The 19976-nt window shown below is 42.9% G+C and overlaps 1 protein-coding gene across 1 annotated transcript; it reads left to right on the top strand.

Annotated features, from left to right (window-relative positions):
* Positions 1 to 36: 36 nt before the first annotated feature.
* On the top strand, positions 37 to 19399 carry LOC116699283 (collagen alpha-5(IV) chain-like). Its single transcript, XM_032531789.1, is given in 35 exon segments — positions 37 to 161; positions 317 to 352; positions 547 to 720; positions 1348 to 1437; positions 1700 to 1720; positions 1723 to 1782; positions 1933 to 2003; positions 2085 to 2273; positions 2379 to 2550; positions 2668 to 2757; positions 2865 to 2972; positions 3192 to 3286; positions 3624 to 3774; positions 5055 to 5168; positions 5420 to 5584; positions 6001 to 6087; positions 6321 to 6458; positions 6639 to 6737; positions 6830 to 6922; positions 8417 to 8556; positions 9132 to 9258; positions 9354 to 9434; positions 9674 to 9772; positions 9967 to 10014; positions 10740 to 10922; positions 11018 to 11148; positions 11461 to 11533; positions 11822 to 11896; positions 12149 to 12274; positions 12898 to 12996; positions 13643 to 13852; positions 13965 to 14142; positions 18209 to 18323; positions 18411 to 18583; positions 18791 to 19399. Coding segments are annotated over 35 exon segments (4044 nt in total). The 5' UTR covers positions 37 to 46; the 3' UTR covers positions 18909 to 19399.
* The last annotated feature ends 577 nt before the right edge of the window (positions 19400 to 19976 follow it).

A 19976-nucleotide genomic window follows, 5' to 3' on the forward strand; every position in this document is an offset into this window, starting at 1 on the left:
CGTGTTCTAAAGCATAAATCAATCCAGCTATTCTTGTTGTTCCACTATGATTCCACCACTGTGGTTATGTCTACAGATATCTGGGCATTTGACTGAATCACTCAAAGGATACCCCGGAGATCCCGGTTTCCCAGGCTTCCCTGGACTGCCTGGGCATCAAGGTAGATGAACATAAATATGTGTAATTAGCAGATTGAGACATAGTGAGATGATCGACTATTCTACTGCTGTAGCAGTGGTGGTTATAACTCTATAAACCAATATTTGCTGTCAGCAGACTTACCTATACAGAAATAACACAAGTAACTTTCCCCAGGTGTTGACGGATTTCCTGGACCTTATGGACCTCCAGGTGGATCTATCTATCTATCTATCTATCTATCTATCTATCTATCTATCTATCTATATATATATATATATATATATATATATATATATATATATATATATATATATATATCTGTACAGTATTTACATAAAAGGTACAGTATAAATATGTATGACTTTTGGTTTCCCTAACTAGAGTCTCTGACTTACATTACACAGGTCCGTCTGTGATTTATGTGCCTGGCCCACCTGGTCCCAAAGGTTATCCAGGCCCCAAAGGGGACCCTGGGGAACCTGGGGGTATTTTTCGAGGACCCCCAGGTCTAGATGGGGATTATGGTGATCAAGGGCCTCCCGGAGATCCTGGCCCACCTGGACCTCCTGAAGACAGAAGTATGTGTAAATGGCTTCCTTCTGAAAAACTTGTTTAGTAATCTAAACTCTTACCACTACTATTAATTTCTGAAACTTAAAACTCATGCTACTACTGCTGGTAGTACTTCCACTTTCAGTAATACCGGTAAGTATTTCAAATATCTTGATTAACTCAACTGGTTGCATAGTTGAAAGTACTGTTTTCAGTTACATAATTTTTCAAAATCTTCTTTTAAATAGGCTTCAAACAGTGTCACAGTTTTTCTACACATAATCGTTGGACATCTTTTCTAACCTCACTTGTTTTCTTTTCTGTTATGTGAAGATAGAATTTCTGTAGTCATTTTCACAGTAAACAACACAAACATTAGTTCTATGTATCTATGAAACAAATGGCAGGCGTTGTGTTTATCAACTGAGCCAACACTTATCAGAGACTACATAGTGAAAAGTGTTTGAGGTTGGATATAAATTCCAAATGCTGTAGTTAGGTGTACAGTAGGCACATTACTGATCAGCTGGTCATGAGTTGATCATTTTGGTTTCTCAAGGACCAATGATGAAAAATAATAATTTCTTATAAATTAGGCAATTCAGGGAAACCCTAACTGTAGACTGATGGAGTGTTGTTGGTATTGCTTGTAGCTAGCAGGACTACCAAAGGTCTCCCAGGAAGGAAGGGAATGAAGGGTGTGCCTGGACCTACGGGATATGATGGGGTGTATGGAATGAAAGGTGGGAAACTAAATTTTTTTTAATTCTTATTAATTGTCCCAATCACTGTCATTTTTTTCAAATTGGTTTGATCTCTCCTCTGACCTGCTTGTTTCCATCCATCTCTCTAACAAGCTACGCTGGTAGGTGTGTACAGTTGTTGCTACATAGCAGTTACTGTAATGCAGCCCTGTAATGGACTGGAGAGAGAAGAGAAAACGTTAATATTGTGTATTATAGATGTGACTCACTAAAAATATTGCCATGGTTATTCTTTGTTCAGGAGAGAAGGGGGAGCCCTGTATGAGTGTATCGGATCAGCATCCCCAGGACCACCGGGTCCCCGTGGCCTACCTGGCATTCCAGGTAAAACCATTCACTGCATGAAAACACACAGATTATACCAAATATGTCCTTCTTTTACATTAAAATGCATTTTGACGTTTGACTGGTAATACTGGAGAGTACAAAATGTTTGAAACTTGAATAGACATTCTCTATCTTTCGGTCGCTCAGGATATAATCAGGGACCCGGTGCAAAAGGTGATCCAGGCTTCCCAGGACCTAGTGGCTTACCTGGAAGACCAGTAAGAAAGAATTGTTGAAAAAGTAGTTTGTTGTTTGGGTTATTTTTCTTATCACTTGTAAATAACAGTTCTTCTCTGAAGGGTCCTACTGGTGAAATGGGATTTCGAGGGCTTCCAGGACAAAAAGGAGAATCATATTCCAACAACAGTCCTGGGATAAAAGGAGAGAAAGGTGACCCTGGACAGCCTGGCAGGCCTGGTGCAGATGCCCTCCCTGGGTTTCCTGGACAACCAGGTCGCAAAGGCAATCAAGGGCCTCCAGGGGATTCGGTGAGAAGTTTTTGACAGACAGGGTGTCCCGTGTTTATGTTTCAACCTTCTTAAATTCTTAGCCGTGTTCAAGAGCCCATCCAAGAGATTTTGTCCATCTTCTAGTATCCCTTCTCTGGGGAAGAGGGAGACCGTGGTTTCCCAGGTCCACCCGGGCCCTCAGGCAGACCAGGACCACCTGGCTACCCTGGACCAGTGGGATACGGGCCTCCTGGAATTCCAGGAAGAATGGGCAATGTTGGGGTACCTGGCCTGCCAGGGCTGCCTGGAATTCCAGGTGAAGAAACATAATAAACAATTTGACAAACATTTATATATAAAAACGCAAGTCAATAGATTAAAAAAGACTGACAGGCATTGTGTGTCCTTTGTTCTCTCACTACTTCATTTGTAGGCCAGAAAGGCGAACCAAGCCACATCCACGCCAAAGGACATCCTGGACCACCTGGATTTCCAGGTCTGCCTGGTTCACCTGGACGCCCAGGTTAGCATGGCTCTGTGATTGATGCAATGAATAATGGATGGAAGGTCTTTATGTTACCATACAATAGATGATGAAGGCGTTTCTCATGCTTACAAACAAACATCCAGGTAATCACGGAGCACTGGGTACCCCAGGAGTAACAGGTGTTCGAGGACAGAAAGGCGAAAAGGGGGAGGTGTCACGTCCTGGAAGGCCGGGGATCCCAGGACAGAAAGGTATCCCATGTGTTATTGAGCTCAAGCTAAAAGAAGAAGAAAAAGCCAGAAAGATAACAGATTCAAGATTCTTAAAGTAGATGGTGGATTACCAGTAATACAGTGAAGTTACTTTGGGAGTTTTCAGAAAAAGAATATGTAATCAATGTATCATACATTTGTGTGTGTGTGTGTGTGTGTTTGTGTGTGTGTGTGTGTGTGTGTGTGTGTGTTGTTCAGGTGACAAGGGGCAGCCAGGTGTCCCAGGCCTTTCAGTTAGGGGCTTGCCTGGTCGGCCAGGTTCACAAGGCCTTCCTGGTCCTGCAGGACAAAAGGTAAGAGAATATTTTAGTATTGTAGTACTTTATTGGCCACTATGTGAAAGTAAATTTTTACGCCTGAAACACACCTATGAATTACTGAAGACACTAAGTACAACCCTTTTGAACCATGTGCCTGGCGCACAGACCCTTTTTTCCGCCGTTAAACTAGCAAGAGTGGATTTGTACGAGCCCTTAACACACCTGCGCCATGCGTGAGAATAGGGCCCTCCGTGTTTTACTGTCAAGTGAAAAGTCAGGATAGACAACTTGCACTGCACTAGAACAATGAAATGTGTGAATATGAACAAGTATGAAAATAAGTAATATGCTGTTTATTTGTGATCATTAGGGTGATAGTGGCCCTGGATACCCTGGCTTCCCAGGACTCCCAGGGTCTCCAGGAGAAGACGGAGAACAGGGTCCTGTGGGAGATCCTGGGATCCCTGGCCTACCTGGGAACCCAGGACTAAATGGCAATCCTGGTTATCCAGGAGAAAAGGGTACAGTAAACATAAATCAAATATAATATATAATATATATTAACATTTTAGTGCAGATAGACAGAAATACATAAGAAGATGCTTATGTATGGTTCAAACTAGGGGTGATCTGAGTATCCGGCTGAAACGAGTAACCGGTACGGATAAAACACTTTTGCCGAGTACAAGAATTATCCGAGTAATATGAGTCAATATCCTCGCTCGGATTGAATGCAACTCCTCAACTGGCCGCGCAGCGTTCTGTGATAATCACAGCGCCCCCCCCCCGCCTACAAACACGCTCGGATCAATCACACACACACAGAACAAGGAGAAATGCGCACTCTCTCTCTCTCTCTCTCTCTCTCTCACTCTCTCGCTCTCTCGCTCTCTCTCTCTTGCTCTTTCTCTCTCTCGCTCTCTCTCTCTTGCTCTCTCTCTCTCTCTCTCTCTCTCCTCTCTCTCTCGCTCCCGCACCAGCTCCCGCTCCCGCTCCGTCAGTCAATCGGGTCTGCGGATCTGTTCCGTTAACGTTTAGGGTTTCTTCAGCTTCAGGTTTGTTTTTAACTTCGGTTTGTAGTCCTTACATAGTAACCAGTAGATTTCTGGTGAACGTGGGGTTTGTAGTCCTTACATAGTAACCAGTAGATTTCTGGTGAACGTGGGTTTCAGACGTGCTGCTTGGTTTAAATGCAACTCCCGTTGCGTCTCTGCCATTGGAGATTCTTTTTTTTTTACTGTCAGCTGCCCCCCGCCCCCTCTCTCTCTGTGTCTCTCTCTTACACACACACACACACACACACACACACACACATAAACCTGGTGTGGAAATAAAATTATATTGAGTATGAAAACTCTTGTTCATTACATTTTACTTCATAATTGCAACCGCATGTGTTGTATTCATTGTTGCAAAACGTTCTGTATATAGTTTGTTTGTTACCATGACAACACCATTGATCTGAAGCTCAATGCTGTCATGTAAATAGATTTTTAATCAGCAATAAATATAACAATTTTTGATCAACTCATATCAATTGCATGCTTAAATAACATACCGGTTAAAGCCCCGCACATTTCAAGAGAACCCGACCCACTTCCAGGTTAAATCTGACCACTTCCGGTTTAGGCCCCGCCCAGTCCGAGTACGGATCCGGATACAGATAATTCATGTGGTAAACAGATACAGATAATGCTGTACTCGCTCATCCCTAGTTCAAACACACATACTGTACGTGTGTGCATTCATGCATTCCTATTCATACAAACACATATTTACTGCTTTAATCTATGTTATGCAGGAAATAAAGGTTCTGTAGGGCTTCCGGGACCACCTGGTAATAAGGATTTATGTGAAGGTAGTTTACCTGGACCTAGGGGAGAACCAGGACCAGATGGTTATCCAGGACATCCAGGTCAGTGTGTATTAAAGTCAGTGTAACTTTCAACTCCAGAGGGACAATGAATTCAGAAGGTGAAAGTTAACAGAGGATGAAATGTGGACTATCTTCCCCATAATTCAACACTGTCCAACCAATTTAGACAGTTTCTTACTATAGACAAATAAATAAAGACTTTTTCAATAAAGACTTTTTCACTATCCCCTTACTCACATTTTGTTTTGCTCTGTACCTCTTTTTTTTGTTCTGTCTCTCCCCTCTTCCAGGACCTAATAGCTCCCCCGGTGAGAAGGGGATCCCAGGTTTGCCAGGGTTTGGTCGCCCTGGCATCCCCGGTGAACCTGGTATCCCCGGCCCATCAGTGGCAGGTCCACCTGGCCTTACTGGACCAAAAGGGATCAAGGGACAAAACGGCCTGCCTGGTCAACCAGGTTTGATATTGTCTCTCTGACAGGCTAAATCATTAATTTAATGTTTAATTTATAATAATAAAAATAACAATAATAATAATGTACCCTTTATTAGTCCCACAAAGGGAAATTACAATTTACACTTTTTTGTTATTACACACATCACACACAGGCCTGAATTACACACACATGCTCAGTACCTATACATGCACTAATGGAGAGATGTCAGAGTGGGGGGGGCTGCCCATGGAAAGGCTCCCCAAGCAGTTGGGGGCTCGGTGCCTTGCTCAAGAGCACCTTGGCAGTGCCCAGGAGGTGAACTGGCACCTCTCCAACTTTTAAAGTGACTTAGTATACATTTCGGAAAATGTCCATTATATTGTAGCATATCGTATGTATGTAGCGTGTTTTCATGTGTTTCACTTGCATTTCTTCAGGACTAAGAGGAGATCCTGGACTAGACGGGTTACCAGGATACGGAAGAGATGGGTTGCCTGGAATTATAGGACCACCAGGCCAAATAGGTGACACACACACACACACACACACACAAGGTGATCACTGCACAGTACATCAACTACATGTTTACAGTAACATAGAAAGGTACATTAAGAAAGTTACAAAGCCTGGCGTTCGATCTGAAACAATGGTTAGTGAATCATTGCAGTGTTGTTTTCTGCATCGTTTTGAGACAGGATGTGTACGGGAAGTTCCCAGTTACAATAGAGTTACTGTGATGTCCCTTGACTGTTTACAGGTGCCCCTGGCCCAGATGGAGCCAGAGGTCCCCGGGGTCCACCAGGCATGAAGGGTGAACCAGGTTTCAGAGGTCCTCCAGGCCCCTCAGCACAACCATTAGACTTAGTCGGGCCCCCAGGGGAGCCTGGCAATCCAGGTAAGCTTTGCAATGCATTCTTTTTTGTCATTCAGTTGTTTTACAAAACGTAACTCAAATATTTTAAGAGATCTTCAACTCGACTTTAGATTTTGGTACCACGGGACACTTCATCATATTGCGAGACTGCATTGAATACAGTCTTTGCAAGGCATGCTAACTCTAGCTGTACTTTCTCAGGTTACCCTGGTTTGTCTGGTGCCCGTGGAGATACTGGAAGTGCTGGGCCAAAAGGGCAGAGAGGGATAGATGGAGCACCAGGGAGTCCCTGACAACCAGGTTTGAAATTAGCTCCATATTTGAAACAAGAAAATGTGTCAGTATTGTTGTTTTTGAAACTGCATTTATGCTGTGGGCCTTTCTTTGTCCAGGTCCCCAAGGTGATCCAGGTGTTAGTGGACTCACAGAAGGAAGTCGAGGACCTGCTGGAGCTCCAGGGGACCCAGGAGTCAGGGGGCCTCCAGGTAAGTCCCAAAGTTTAGTTTAAGGCCAAACACATATACAGTATAGTTTTCACACAAACTCACATTTTGACTTTTAATAACCATTAAAGGGTCACAATATAGATATGGAATAGTATGGTATAAAGTAGTAAAGTATGGTATTCAGTAAGCTTTTTTTTTTGAATGTTTGGACTGTTCCCCAGTGTTTAGTCAAGACCACCTAAACCAAGACCAAGTCATTAGCAAGACCAGAGTGTTTCGAGACCGAGACAGGACCAAGACCACACCAATCAAATGAAACATATATTATATACACAAATAGTTAATATGTTTAGGTAATAGTCGCTTAATCACTTTGTGTGAGGGATGGAGAAATTTCTGTAGGGATTTGGTACAGAGGCAGATTAATAACTTTAGCTAGCTAGGTTCACTAGCATCACTTACACTAATCTTACCTTTCGTTATACTTCCTTACTAAGACTAAGTTTAGACGTGGGCGGCTATTTTCATAAACGGACATTTTAACCACTCCGGTTTCAACAAAAAAACGTGCAGACCTGTCAGTTTTCAGAAAAGTGTTATTTTACACGTAGCCGTGTATATATGCCGTCATTGTTGTCAACATAATGCCAAACCTGTAGGTGGTAGTGTAACGAGAAGCTCAAGCCCACATTAGTCAATCAAATCACGAAAATAGCAACATCAGCAACGCATTACTTCCTCTCTCTTCTCTTTCTCACTTCCTCGGTTGCCTAAAGCTTCGTTTGTCTCGTTTACATGCGAACGGGCAAACGAAGATTTCCAAAATCTCCACTCTGGCCGGAGTTTTTAGAAAGACTTGTTTTAGAGGAGAATTCTACATTTGCGTGTAAACGAAGGGCACAAATGAAGGGAAATGTCTCCGTTTGTCAAAACAACCATGTATGTGTAAACAGAGCCTTAGTGCAGATGAAAAATGAAAGTGGTCCCAGCTGTGTCGGATCATTGGAAAATGTACACACTGCTCTGTGTTTTCTTATAGATGTTGTCTTGCAAATAAACTCTTTAAAAAATATAATAAATACAATATAATAAATAAAAAGTTAGCTACTTGTTCTCCTGTCGCCTAGATTTACACTTACACTTTGGGAGTGTTAAGCGGGGCAGGGAACGGGGTTAATAGTAACACATTTCAAACTAGAAATGAGTTCATTGGTTGCATTTGAAGCAGGACATTTTACATCCAATCACAGTAATGATGTTAACACATAAATCAGACAATACACAGGCAACTGAGTGATATCCCGGTAGTTGTGCTCTTGACCAGTCATGAAATTACATATAATACCGAGTCATCTTCATCCGAGACCGAGACAAGACCGAGTAAAAATGTGGTGGATTCCGAGAGGAGACCGAGACCTTCAGAAAGTTGTCTTGAGTACCACAATGCTGCTGTACCCTGTACTACAGCTGGAGATATAAAGAACCATTTTAATGTATTTTACTTCAAATAATTGTTTGGTTAAACCCTCACAGGGCCAACGGGAACAAAAGGAGATCGAGGAATCTCTGGAGGGCCAGGTCGCAATGGAGAATCAGGGCCAACTGGTAACAAAGGAGTTAAGGGAGATCCAAACTACTATGGATATGGACTGCCTGGACCAGTAGGACAAAAGGTGCAGAGATGACTGATGTAAAGAGGATTTGTAACCAATGCAGCAGAGCAGAGTAAAGTCAAGTGAAATACTAAAATGTGTGTGGATTCAAAACTATGTGTTAATTATACACAATGATTTTGTCACGTGGTTCAGAGAATATGGTGGACCCGAATGCAGAGACAGCAGGCAGTGTCGAGTTTGAAGATATAATAACAAGAAAATCCAAACAAACAAAAGGTGTCCTGAGGCAAAATATAAGCAGGAACAGGCAGAATCCCAAAAACAGGAACAAGCAGAATCACAAAAACAGGAACAGGCAGAATCACAAAAATAGGAACGGGCAGAATCACAAAAACAGGAACAGGCAGAATCACAAAACAGGAACAGGCAGAATCACAAAAACAGGAACAGGCAGAATCACAAAACAGGAACAGGCAGAATCACAAAAACGTCCAAACAGGAATTACATGAAACAGGAATACCGAGGAAAACACGGGTAGACTAACACACACAATATCCCAAAACAGAAACTTACACAACCATAACAGATGAATTCTCTTTCTTTTCTTCTTCATTGTTCCTTCTGTGCTCAGGGTGAACCAGGATCACCCGGTACTAATGCGAGGAAGGGTCAGAAAGGTGAAGCTGGTTCTTTTGGAGTTCTGGGTTTACCAGGAAGCCTTGGAGCAAAAGGAAACCAAGGGTCTGTTGGACAAAATGGTAACTACCACTGATCACAAAAAAGAGGCAATTTATAATTGTTGTATGTTTTGCTGACGCTCTGTGTACCACTCACCCCTCTCCTGCTTTTCCAGGTTTACCAGGCTATCAAGGGCTTCAAGGTTCAGATGGGCCTCCAGGAAGCAAAGGACAGCAAGGACCCAACGGACGGCCAGGTAAAGGCCTTTGAAGGGCTATAAACACTATTCTTAAAAAGAAAACTTTACATTTGACTAAAATATGAATAACAATCTCTGAAAGTGCTGCCTACTGTGTTACCTTTACTTGTGTTACCTTTACTTTAGTCACTTTTGAAAGGCAAGGAACCTGAATCTGTCTTGTATTTGACTTCAACTATTTTATTTGTTTTTCTTTGAAATTTGATCCCAGTATTTTTCACATCTGTTTGCCCCAGGTGACCCAGGCCTGCCGGGTGTCAGGGGTTATCCCGGTCCTAAAGGCAATCAGGGCCGGGATGGGATTCCTGGCTCTCCAGGGCAGAAAGGAGACACTAGTAAGGGGAAAGGTCCTGTAGGGCTCTACAAGCTCCTACACATCCTGTATATCAAACCTTCAAGTATCAAACTTTATATTTCTTCATGTCCAAACTGCTGGCCTGTAGAAAAATGGCCTCTGTCATAGCTATTGGAACTTTCAAAGTAATGGTTTCTGCCAAAACTCACCTCTTCTTCCATCTCCTCTCTGTAGACATCATACGAGGGACGCCTGGTGGCCGTGGTGAAACAGGTCAACAAGGTGAGTCTCAGGTAAATAACATAATCCTTTTCAAGATTTTTATAAACATCCTACTTGTATCCGTTTCCTTCCTTTTAAAAAGACATTTGTATTTTTGTATTTGGCACATTTGGAGAATTTTCTGCAATTTGTCTTTTACCAAAAACGACTGCCTGACCTTAGAATGTTTAGTGCTTTTACTCTGTAAAGTGCAGCAGGCAGGTCAGTGTCTATTTAAGTATAAATCCAGACCATAACTCTGCAGTCTATCCAAGACTGTTTTTCTAGACCAGTGCGAACAAGTCTTTAATAATTAATGCAATTATTCCCCACATGCTAGATGTCTTGAATAATAAAGGATGGGTTCAACATATCACATTAAGTTGTTTCTTATTTTAATTTCTCAATTAGACCCTTTGTTTGTTAATGTGTTTAATGGTGTGTATAACATTAAGGTTGCAGAGTTTGGTTTTACATATCATGTATATTCTTTCATGACTGCTTCATAAAAACCTTCTAAAACTTGAAGAGGAAATGCCACCTATCCATGTAGAGCTTTCACATTCGACCAAGTAAACAATGATGAATGTACCTCATTTCTAAAATCTTTTTCCAAAATGGTGTAACTAGGTTTATATCTCACGCCAACCAATCGGGCTGCTTCGTAGGGACTTGCCTAGAAGTTGTGTGGGATCCATAATAACGCATTGTTGACACTAGTGCACGTCTATATTTGTGTACTGTAGGTCCCCCCGGGAACCCTGGTCCCCCTGGCTTGCCTGGTACTGGGAGTCCTGGACCAATAGGTGACAGAGGATTTCCAGGTTCACCTGGGACCTGTGGTCCGAATGGACTGCCAGGAACCGACGGGGCTTGTGTTCCTGGATTAAAAGGAGACCACGGTCGTCCTGGCACTCCTGGTAGCCCAGGTGAGGATGTACTGCTCACATTCCTTTTCTGAAAGTGACACTAAATCAGACCACAATCTCAGGACTCATTAAACTAAAATTACTCTTTTATGTAGGCTATCCTGGCCCACCTGGCCGTCCAGGTCCCCCAGTGCCTGGGTTAAAAGGAGACAGAGGGGACCCAGGTCTTACAGGAGGCAGAGGCTATAGTGGACCCTGTGGAGATCCGGGCCCTCAAGGACCACCTGTAAGTAAGCCATATTTTAATTTTTTTGAGAAATACTTAACAAATGCCTGAAAAAACATCTATATAAAGGAGAATTAAGATTCAAGTCACATTTGTATTCAACAAAGGAGATGTGATTTTCAATTCAAGCAAAGGTTTTTTTTTTAGATGTTGAAACTGAACACAGCTCTCATTTAAAATGACATAATCTTTTTCAACAGTCTGTCTTTTCTTTCAACAAAGTAACCAAGTAACCAATATATGTGGTTACATTGCAACTGAAGCTGAGTCTTCAAACCTTTGACCTTTCTTTTGTTTCATTTGCCTCCCCAGGGTCCAAGAGGTAGACCTGGAGGCCTAGGACCAAGAGGTGATCCTGGTCCTCCTGGAGTCCATGGGCCCCCTGGTAATCAATCATTTCAACTTTTGCCCATAGATTAGGGTTTCTCGCTGACTTCTTTCCCAGACAATGGCAGAGCTGTCACTACAGAAGAGTACTACTCTACAATTGATTTATGTTTCACACAACTAAGGAATACAAATGGGACAGAGAAAGACATGGACAGACTATACAATAGATGTATGAGGATTCATTTCACTTTCCTCTGTGAAATCTGATCAAATAAATTGTATGCAATAGGGTATGATGAAATGCTAATTCCCTTCATATGTAGTTATGACCTGTGTGTTTAAGGTGGCAAGGGAGAACCCGGATACATCCCAGGTCCACCGGGTCCACCTGGGATCAAAGGTTTTCTCGGACGACCAGGTACGGTAAAAGTCTGTTTTACTACTGTTCAATATAACCAGGAATAATACTGCCCTGTTATTATCTTCCGATCTTAATCCACTTCTACATCTTTACAAACAATCGGCAAAAATGCAATACTCTACCCATCACTGTCAGATAACCTGTCCAGCACACAACTGGCATTAACTAATCCTAGACCAGATCACCCATGGCCCACAGGTATCATATATTTTGGGAAGCTTTCTAAATGCTCCTGCTCTTTCATTGCAGGCTCCAAAGGTCAACCAACAATGGCCCAGGTGATATATGAACCAGGTTCTCCTGGCTCACCTGGTCCCCTTGGCAATCGAGGAGCCCCAGGGAGCACTGGACCATCAGGACCAGTAGGCCAACCAGGTCCAGCATTTGATCTCAGCTCAGTCTGTGCATTGATTATAAGATGTGCTGCTATTTTGCCAAGGATACTGCACCTCATTTCCCTCTGAGCCTGACGCTGGCAACCTCCCGCTATGTCATATACCATATTTAATATCTCCAGATCACTACAGTGCAGAGACTTACTTTTTTTAGGCCATCCAGAAGCTTTGACAGGAGACAGGCAGCTTGCTCAGCCAATAGATAACCCTAACTTGATACAAGCAGGAATGCATTTCAGTAGTGTGTGTGTATTGCAGGCAGAGCTGCAGGTCATTCGGGAAGGCCTGGATGTGTAAATGAGTGTGATTTGGCCTTCTGGTGTCTCCTAGCTCAGGTTCTCCTGTAAAAAAAATTCTTTGATTTGATTGTGCATCACAGGGTTGAGGTTATACAAGTATTAGGTTATACAAGTATTATTACACAAGGTGAACCAGGCGACCAAAGATTGAAAAAAAGTAGACCCTGTTCTATTCCATCAACAAATACATTAACACTTAATGTCATATCTATTGTGATGTCTTTTTGCTAAATGGACGATTCATCTCTTTCTTCACCAAGCTGGTTTTCTTTGCTCTACGTGACAATAAATCTTTCTGTCCTAGGTCAGCCAGGCGTCAAAGGACAGCCTGGTGTTGCCAGCCCAGATGGCCAGCCCGGATTTACTGGCCGCAAAGGAGACAAAGGAAGAGCAGGACTGCCAGGTACGTGCATGTCTGTGGGCCGAAAGGTGTGTTTGTGTGTACAGAAGTGTTGTAGTTGAGTCACCGACTGTCAAGTCCGAGTCAAGTATCGAGTCCCCAGTGTTCAAGTCTGAGTCACCAAAGGAGAATCCAGAGAATAGCGACTTAAGTCTGACTCAAGTCCAATTCCAGGACTGCTTTTTACACATACAAGTACTTCATCCAACTTCGGAGTCCTATTTCATGAAGGCTCAAGTAAGATTTTATAAATACTCGAGTCCAGTCCAAGTCAGCAGTCGAGTGACGAGTCCAGAGAATAGCGACTAGAGTCCAGGACTCAACTACTCCATCACTGGTGCAGACCAGATGCTATGTTATGTGTGTGACCACATCATGAGATATATGGGTGATGAATCTCTTTAAAGAACCCATGTTTAACCCTCAGCAGTAGTACCTCTGGCTGGGTTATGCACTTGTGTATGAGAGTGGGAAGCCAGTGAGGATTTAGTGGAAAACCTGAACCTTGCGTCACACCCTCCAGATAAAGTACCTTCTGGCATATGAATTTCATACTAAAAAAACACTCCTGAGACTGAGAGTTAGCAGTGACAAAAACTGTAGTTCCCCTCCCTACATCCCATTTTTTAATGATGTGTTTCCTCTGCAGGTCCAGTAGGCAGAATTGGAGACCCAGGCAACAAAGGTCCTCAAGGGTTGCCAGGCCGAGGTTGTCCAGGTTATATTGACAGTTTCCTAATAGCTAGACACAGTCAGAGCACCCGTGTCCCTGACTGTCCTCATGGCAGCAGCCTCATCTACTCTGGTTACTCCTTCCTCTTCATCAACGGAAATGAGAGAGCTCACGGTCAGGACCTTGGTAAGAGCGTGAAAACCTTCATGAACAGACCTACTGTGCAGAGTCTGCATCTTAACGAAAACTGTGCCTTTGTGTGAGTCATTTTTCTGACACTTCTGACGCTGTCTCTCAGGCACCATGGGAAGCTGTCTCCCTCATTTCTCCACCATGCCCTTCCTGTTCTGTGACACCGAAAGTAACTGCCGCTATGCATCTCGTAACGACTACTCCTACTGGTTGTCCACTGACACTCCTATGCCTGCAAATATGGTTTCCATCACAGGGGAAAGGCTGGCTTCCTACATCAGCAGGTGGGACAGCAACATGCACACATATACAGGAGCTAAGTTTCCATAACTTGTCAATCAAATTATCTGAAGTTCGGTTAAAAAAAAACTCATGCGAATAAAGCTGGTGAAAGTGTGTTTCAATCCAACGGCTTTAAAGTGAATAAAAACCGACTTTACATGCTGTTCTGTGATCAAATGGGTATATCAAATTATTTTTAGACATTTTAAGGTATTTCCATTCATTTTTGCACTGAATCGCACAACACGCAAGCAAACATTTGCAAACAAAGTTTTTCTAGACGAAATGGATTGTGCCATCTACCAACACATGTCAATGTCAACATCAATATTCCACAAGCTAAACAGTGCTTATGTGCCAGCCGATAGCGACATATCAAGCTATAATAAGAAAACAACAACGCTATCAACACATTGCTGTGATGATGCAGATGCAACTTGGCTTTTATTTTCCCACATTTACCGCTGTGAGACAACTCTCTTTTGAGACATGTCTTGCTGTTTGAGTTCCTGTCATTTACTCCAGGGGGGACGTCCCATGGCTTGTCCTAACCTTTGTTGGCCATTTACTTTGTGAGTTCCTGATAAATTAAATTCAGTTTGTCTCCTCGTTTGTCCATTTACATCTGTCTTTGTTGACACCCGCCATGTGTGCAAACAGAGCGGAAATACTGGGCGGAAATGAACTAACACGTCTTTTTCTTTGTTTTGTGCAACCATAAAATTACCTAAAACGTTTCCAACAGCGTTTTTCACATAAGCCAAATATCGATAAAGATAAAATCCGATGAGACAGAACGTATTTCCTGTGAGCTAATATTCATGGAATTCCATTGAATTTGACTGTTTCCATAGAGCATTTTATATTTGATATAATTTATTTTGGATAAAAACGTGTGGAAGGAAACATAGCTACAGACGCATGTATTTTTATAAACACATACAGAATACTTTACTTTTTTGGTTAATTGAAATGTACAATTAGTTGTAAACTAGTTGGGGCAATTTTAATATTAGATTAGATTAGATTAGATTCAACTTTATTGTCATTACACATGTACAGGTACAAGGCAACGAAATGCAGTTTGGGTCTAACCAGAAGTGCAATAGCAGTAAGTGCAGGATATACAATGGTTCCGTAAGTGCAAGACATGGATATGTAATGAATAAATATAGAAAAGAATACTATTATAAACAGAGTTTTACAGATTGGTTTGTCCTATGAATACAAAATATAGATAACAGGTATTGTGAGCAAGATTTACAGCTAGGAATTTGGTGGATATTACTATAATTGCAAATTTTTTTACAGATATGTGCAAACAGCATAATATACTAATGAAATAAGGTAAAGTTTGGGCAGAAACTATCCGAATTAAAGTGCGGTGGAAAGTAATTGCATATTACAGTTAAAGTACGGTAGTGCGGATGTAAATGTAAACAATTGGTACTGTAAATAAATAAACAGTCAGCAGTGCAAATGAAATGTAAGTAGTGCAAAAAGGTAAGTAGTGCAAAAGATGCAGATGTAAACAGTCGTTAATATAGTAACAGTCAGCAGTGCAGATGAACATATAATATTGCAGATAACAAATGGAGGCAGGTGTGAGGAGGGAGAGGAGAGTCTGTCAGTATATGAGGGGAGTAGGATCAATGAGGATTAGAGTTCAATAAAGAGACAGCTCTGGGGAAAAAACTGTTCTTTAGTCTGCTGGTCCTGGTCCGGAGGACCCTGAAACCCTGCCGGAGGGCAGGAGAGAAAACAGTCTGTGGGCTGGGTGAGAGGAGTCCTTCAGGATGCTGCGAGCTCGATGCAGACAGCGTTTCCTCTGGATGTGCTCGATGGCGGGCAGTGGAGTCCCGGTGATGCGCTGGGCGGTTTTCACCACCCGCTGCAGTGCCTTGCGCTCTGCAACAGAACAGCTCCCATACCACACTGTTGCACAGTTTGTCAGGATGCTTTCTATTGCACAGCGATAGAAGTTCACCAGGATAGTTGAGGAAAGCTGATTCTTCCTCAGTGTCCTCAGGAAGAAGAGGCGCTGGTGAGCCTTCTTGACCAGGCAGGAGTGTTGGTTGACCAGGACATGTCCGCCGAGATGTGGATCCCCAGAAACTTGAAACTGGAGACACGCTCAACAGCCATTCCATCGATGTGGATGGTGTCGTGCGTGCCTCTTGGCTCCTTTCTGAAGTCCACGATGAGCTCCTTGGTTTTGGTGGTGTTGAGGAGCTGGTTATTTTCAGTGCACCATGTGGCCAGGTGCTGGATCTCTTCCCTGTAGGCAGTCTCATCGTTGTTGCTGATGAGACCAATCACCGTAGTGTCGTCCGCAACTTGATGATGGAATTAGATTCGTACACAGGCTTGCAGTCGGAGGTGAAGAGGGAGTAGAGAAACGGGCTCAGCACACAGCCCTGTGGTACACCAGTGTTGAGTGTGATGGACGTGGAGCAGTTGGAGCCTGATCGAACATTCTGGGGTCTGTTGGTAAGAAAGTCCAAAATCCAATTGCACGTGGAGGTGTTGATGCCCAGGTCTCCAAGTTTGGCTATTAACTTAGCCGGGATGACAGTGTTGAATGCTGAGCTGAAGTCAACAAACAGTATTCGTGCATAAGTGTTCTTATCGTCCAGATGTGTGAGCACAGAGTGCAGTGCCATGGAAACCGCATCCTCTGTGCTCCTATTGCTACGGTAGGCGAACTGGTGTGAGTCCAATGTTGATGGTAGCGAGTCCTTTAGGTGTGCCAGGACCAGCCGCTCAAAGCACTTCATTACGATGGGTGTGAGTGCTACAGGGCGGTAGTCGTTAAGGCACTTCGGGCTGGAGTGTTTTGGCACTGGCACAATGGACGTGCATTTAAAGCATGTTGGTACAGCAGCTTGGGCAAGAGACAGGTTGAAGATGTCTGTAAAAACTCCAGCGAGCTGCTCCGCACATGCCCTGAGTACGCGTCCAGGGATGTTATCCGGTCCAGCAGCCTTGTGCGTGCTGATCCTGCTCAGTGCCTTGCAGACATCTGTGGAGGAGAGTGTGATGGGGGGGTGGTCAGCTGAGGGTTTGAGCTTGGTGGCAGTTTCTCTGTTGTCTCTTTCAAAGCGAGCATAAAAGTCATTAAGCTCGTTCAGGAAGTTGACATCAGTGGCTACGGGGGTGGAGTGAGTGGGTTTATAGTCACTGATGGCCTGAATGCCCTGCCACATGCGTCGAGGATCAGCGTTGGAGAAGTGTCCCTCTATCTTCAGCTTGTAGCAGTGCTTGGCCTCTTTGATGCCCCTTTTCAGATTTGCCCTGGATGTGCTATAGGCCTGTGCGTCTCCTGATCTGAAGGCAGTATTGCGTGTCTTCAATAGGAGTCGCACTTTCCTGTTCATCCATGGCTTCTGATTTGGGTATGTGGTGATCTGCTTCTGGTTGTAACAGTGTCTATGGTGGTGTTAATATAATCCAGTACAGAGGAGGTGTAGCAGTCAATGTCCGTGTGAGAGCCACTGGTGGCTTGAGTAGCAAACATACTCCAGTCTGTGTGTAGAAACCTTTCCTGAAGTGATGAATCTGCTCCTGCAGGCCACACCTTGATGGTCTTCACTGATGGCTTCACGCGGTTGATGAGAGGTGCATATTTGGGGGTGAGGAACAAAGAAAGGTGATCTGACTGTCCCAGGTGGGGGAGGGGTGTCGCGACGTAGGCTCCAGCCTGTTTGTGTAAACTGGTCTAAAGTTTTGTTTCCTCTGGTGTGACAAGAAACATGCTGGTGAATTTTGGTAGCACTGACTTCAAGTTTGAATGATTAAATCACCAGCGACAATAAACGCAGCTTCCGGGTGAACGGTCTGTGTTTACTAATGGCTGCGTGAAGTTCTTTCATAGCAAACTTGGCGTCAGCGTCCGGGGAATATAGGCTGCAGTGATAATCGTACAAGTGAACTCCCGTGGTAGATAGAACGGTCTACATTTAACCATGAGAAACTCAAGGTTAGCTGAACAATGTCTCCCAACAATAGCAGAGTTTGTGGGTGTAATTTGTGGGTTAATATGGGTGTCTGTATGCATGTGTGGTTTAGGTGCTCAGTATGTGAAACCACCTCCAATGTCATAGCCGTCCACAGCCAGACAACTCTGATTCCTGCCTGTCCCCGAGGTTGGGAGTCACTATGGACCGGACACTCATTTTTCATGGTAAAGAAGTCAGTGCATTTTTCTCCTGAATCTTCTCATATGCTATAATCCATCTAATTTTCTTCCTTTGACCTTCATCCGTTTTAGCAATTGGGTGCTGGAGCAGAAGGGTCCTCCCAGCCCTTGGTTTCTCCTGGCTCATGTCTGGAAAGTTTCCGCCAAGTGCCTTTCATCGAGTGTCACGGCAGGGGAACGTGTAACTACTACCCTGATTCCTATAGCTACTGGCTGGCCTCCCTAGACCCCAACCGCATGTTCAGGTAAACTTCTCCCTTCTGTGGAAACAGTCGTGGATGCGTGCCAATGGGAGATGCCTCCATTTCAGTTTAAATCCCATCTTTCACAGGGTTAGGTAAAGTGCTCCTATTATGCTAATTTTCAGGTTCATATTTTTGTGTGTGTGTGTGTGTGTGTGTGTGTGTGTGTGTGTGTGGTGTGTGTGTGTGTGTTCGTGTTCTCTCCTGTAGTAAACCCGTTCCTCAGACAGTGAAGGGACCTTCGATACAAAGTGTCATCAGCCGTTGTCGTGTCTGCAGGAAACTATGGCAACCTGATACAGATGAGAAACGTGGGGACAATTTTTAACATCCCATTTTACTTTTTCAATGTCATTTGAAGTATGAAAATGTGAGATAAAACAGTCTTGGTTGTTTGTGGTGTGTGTTTGTCAAACTGGTGCTTTGAAGTTACAAATCTATGTTAATGAGTCTTAGCGCTGAATAAATAAAGCAAATTGCCAATTAATGCCAGGTGTTATATAAGCTCTGATAATAGTGTATATTACATTTTATGATAAATTTAGTGAGTCATTATAGCTTAAAGAGGCTGTAGTGTGCCACCTGTGTATAATTGTGATACACTTGAGCTTCAACAAGAGCTAACAGTAGCAATGATAAAGGTACTAATAGCAGCACTTTGCCCATTTCAGTTTTTGAAATAGTCTTTTGTGTTTTTTTCCACCAAGATTTTCAGTAAATTTTCTTTAACCCTCCTGTTGTCCTCAGGGTCAAATTTAACCCATTTTCAAAAAGTTTCTAAAACAGAATTCTGGGTTTCCTTCAACCAAATTTTTAAAAAAAAATAACGTAGATGGTTCCATGCGACGCTCCTCACAAGTTAAATAACTGATCAGTTCATTTTTTTCATTGAATTTGGTTGTTTTATTTAATTTCATAACATTTAAGAAAAAAAAGACTTAAGAACACTGAAAAAAAGTGACAGAAACGTAAAAAAAAGCAGAAAAAATCGACATTGTTATTGTAAAAAGTGAGAAAGAACTTCAGGAAAAGTTAGAAAACGTCGAAAAGTGACAACAAATGTTGGCGAAAGCTTCAAAAACTTCAAAAAACAACAAAAATGTCCTTAAAAAAGACAAAGAACTTTGGGAAGAGTGAGGGTTAAATTCTTGCAAACACTTTCCTTTAAATGTCAGTGGAACATTAAAAACAAGCCATCTGTGACACTAGACAAGCCTAGATTGTGACTGTGTATACTTCATTGATAAAAGCACAACAGCCACTCAACGGCCTGCATTGCCGTGTTCATGTGACTAAAGGTGTCTCGCATTAAAACAATAGTTGAGACATCTACTAAGATATAATGAACCTATCTACTGCATACAGTGCTGATGTCAGTAAATGAAGATGACACACA

The sequence above is a fragment of the Etheostoma spectabile genome, chromosome 12 (assembly GCF_008692095.1).
Source record: "Etheostoma spectabile isolate EspeVRDwgs_2016 chromosome 12, UIUC_Espe_1.0, whole genome shotgun sequence".
Classification (NCBI taxonomy): Eukaryota; Metazoa; Chordata; class Actinopteri; order Perciformes; family Percidae; genus Etheostoma; species Etheostoma spectabile.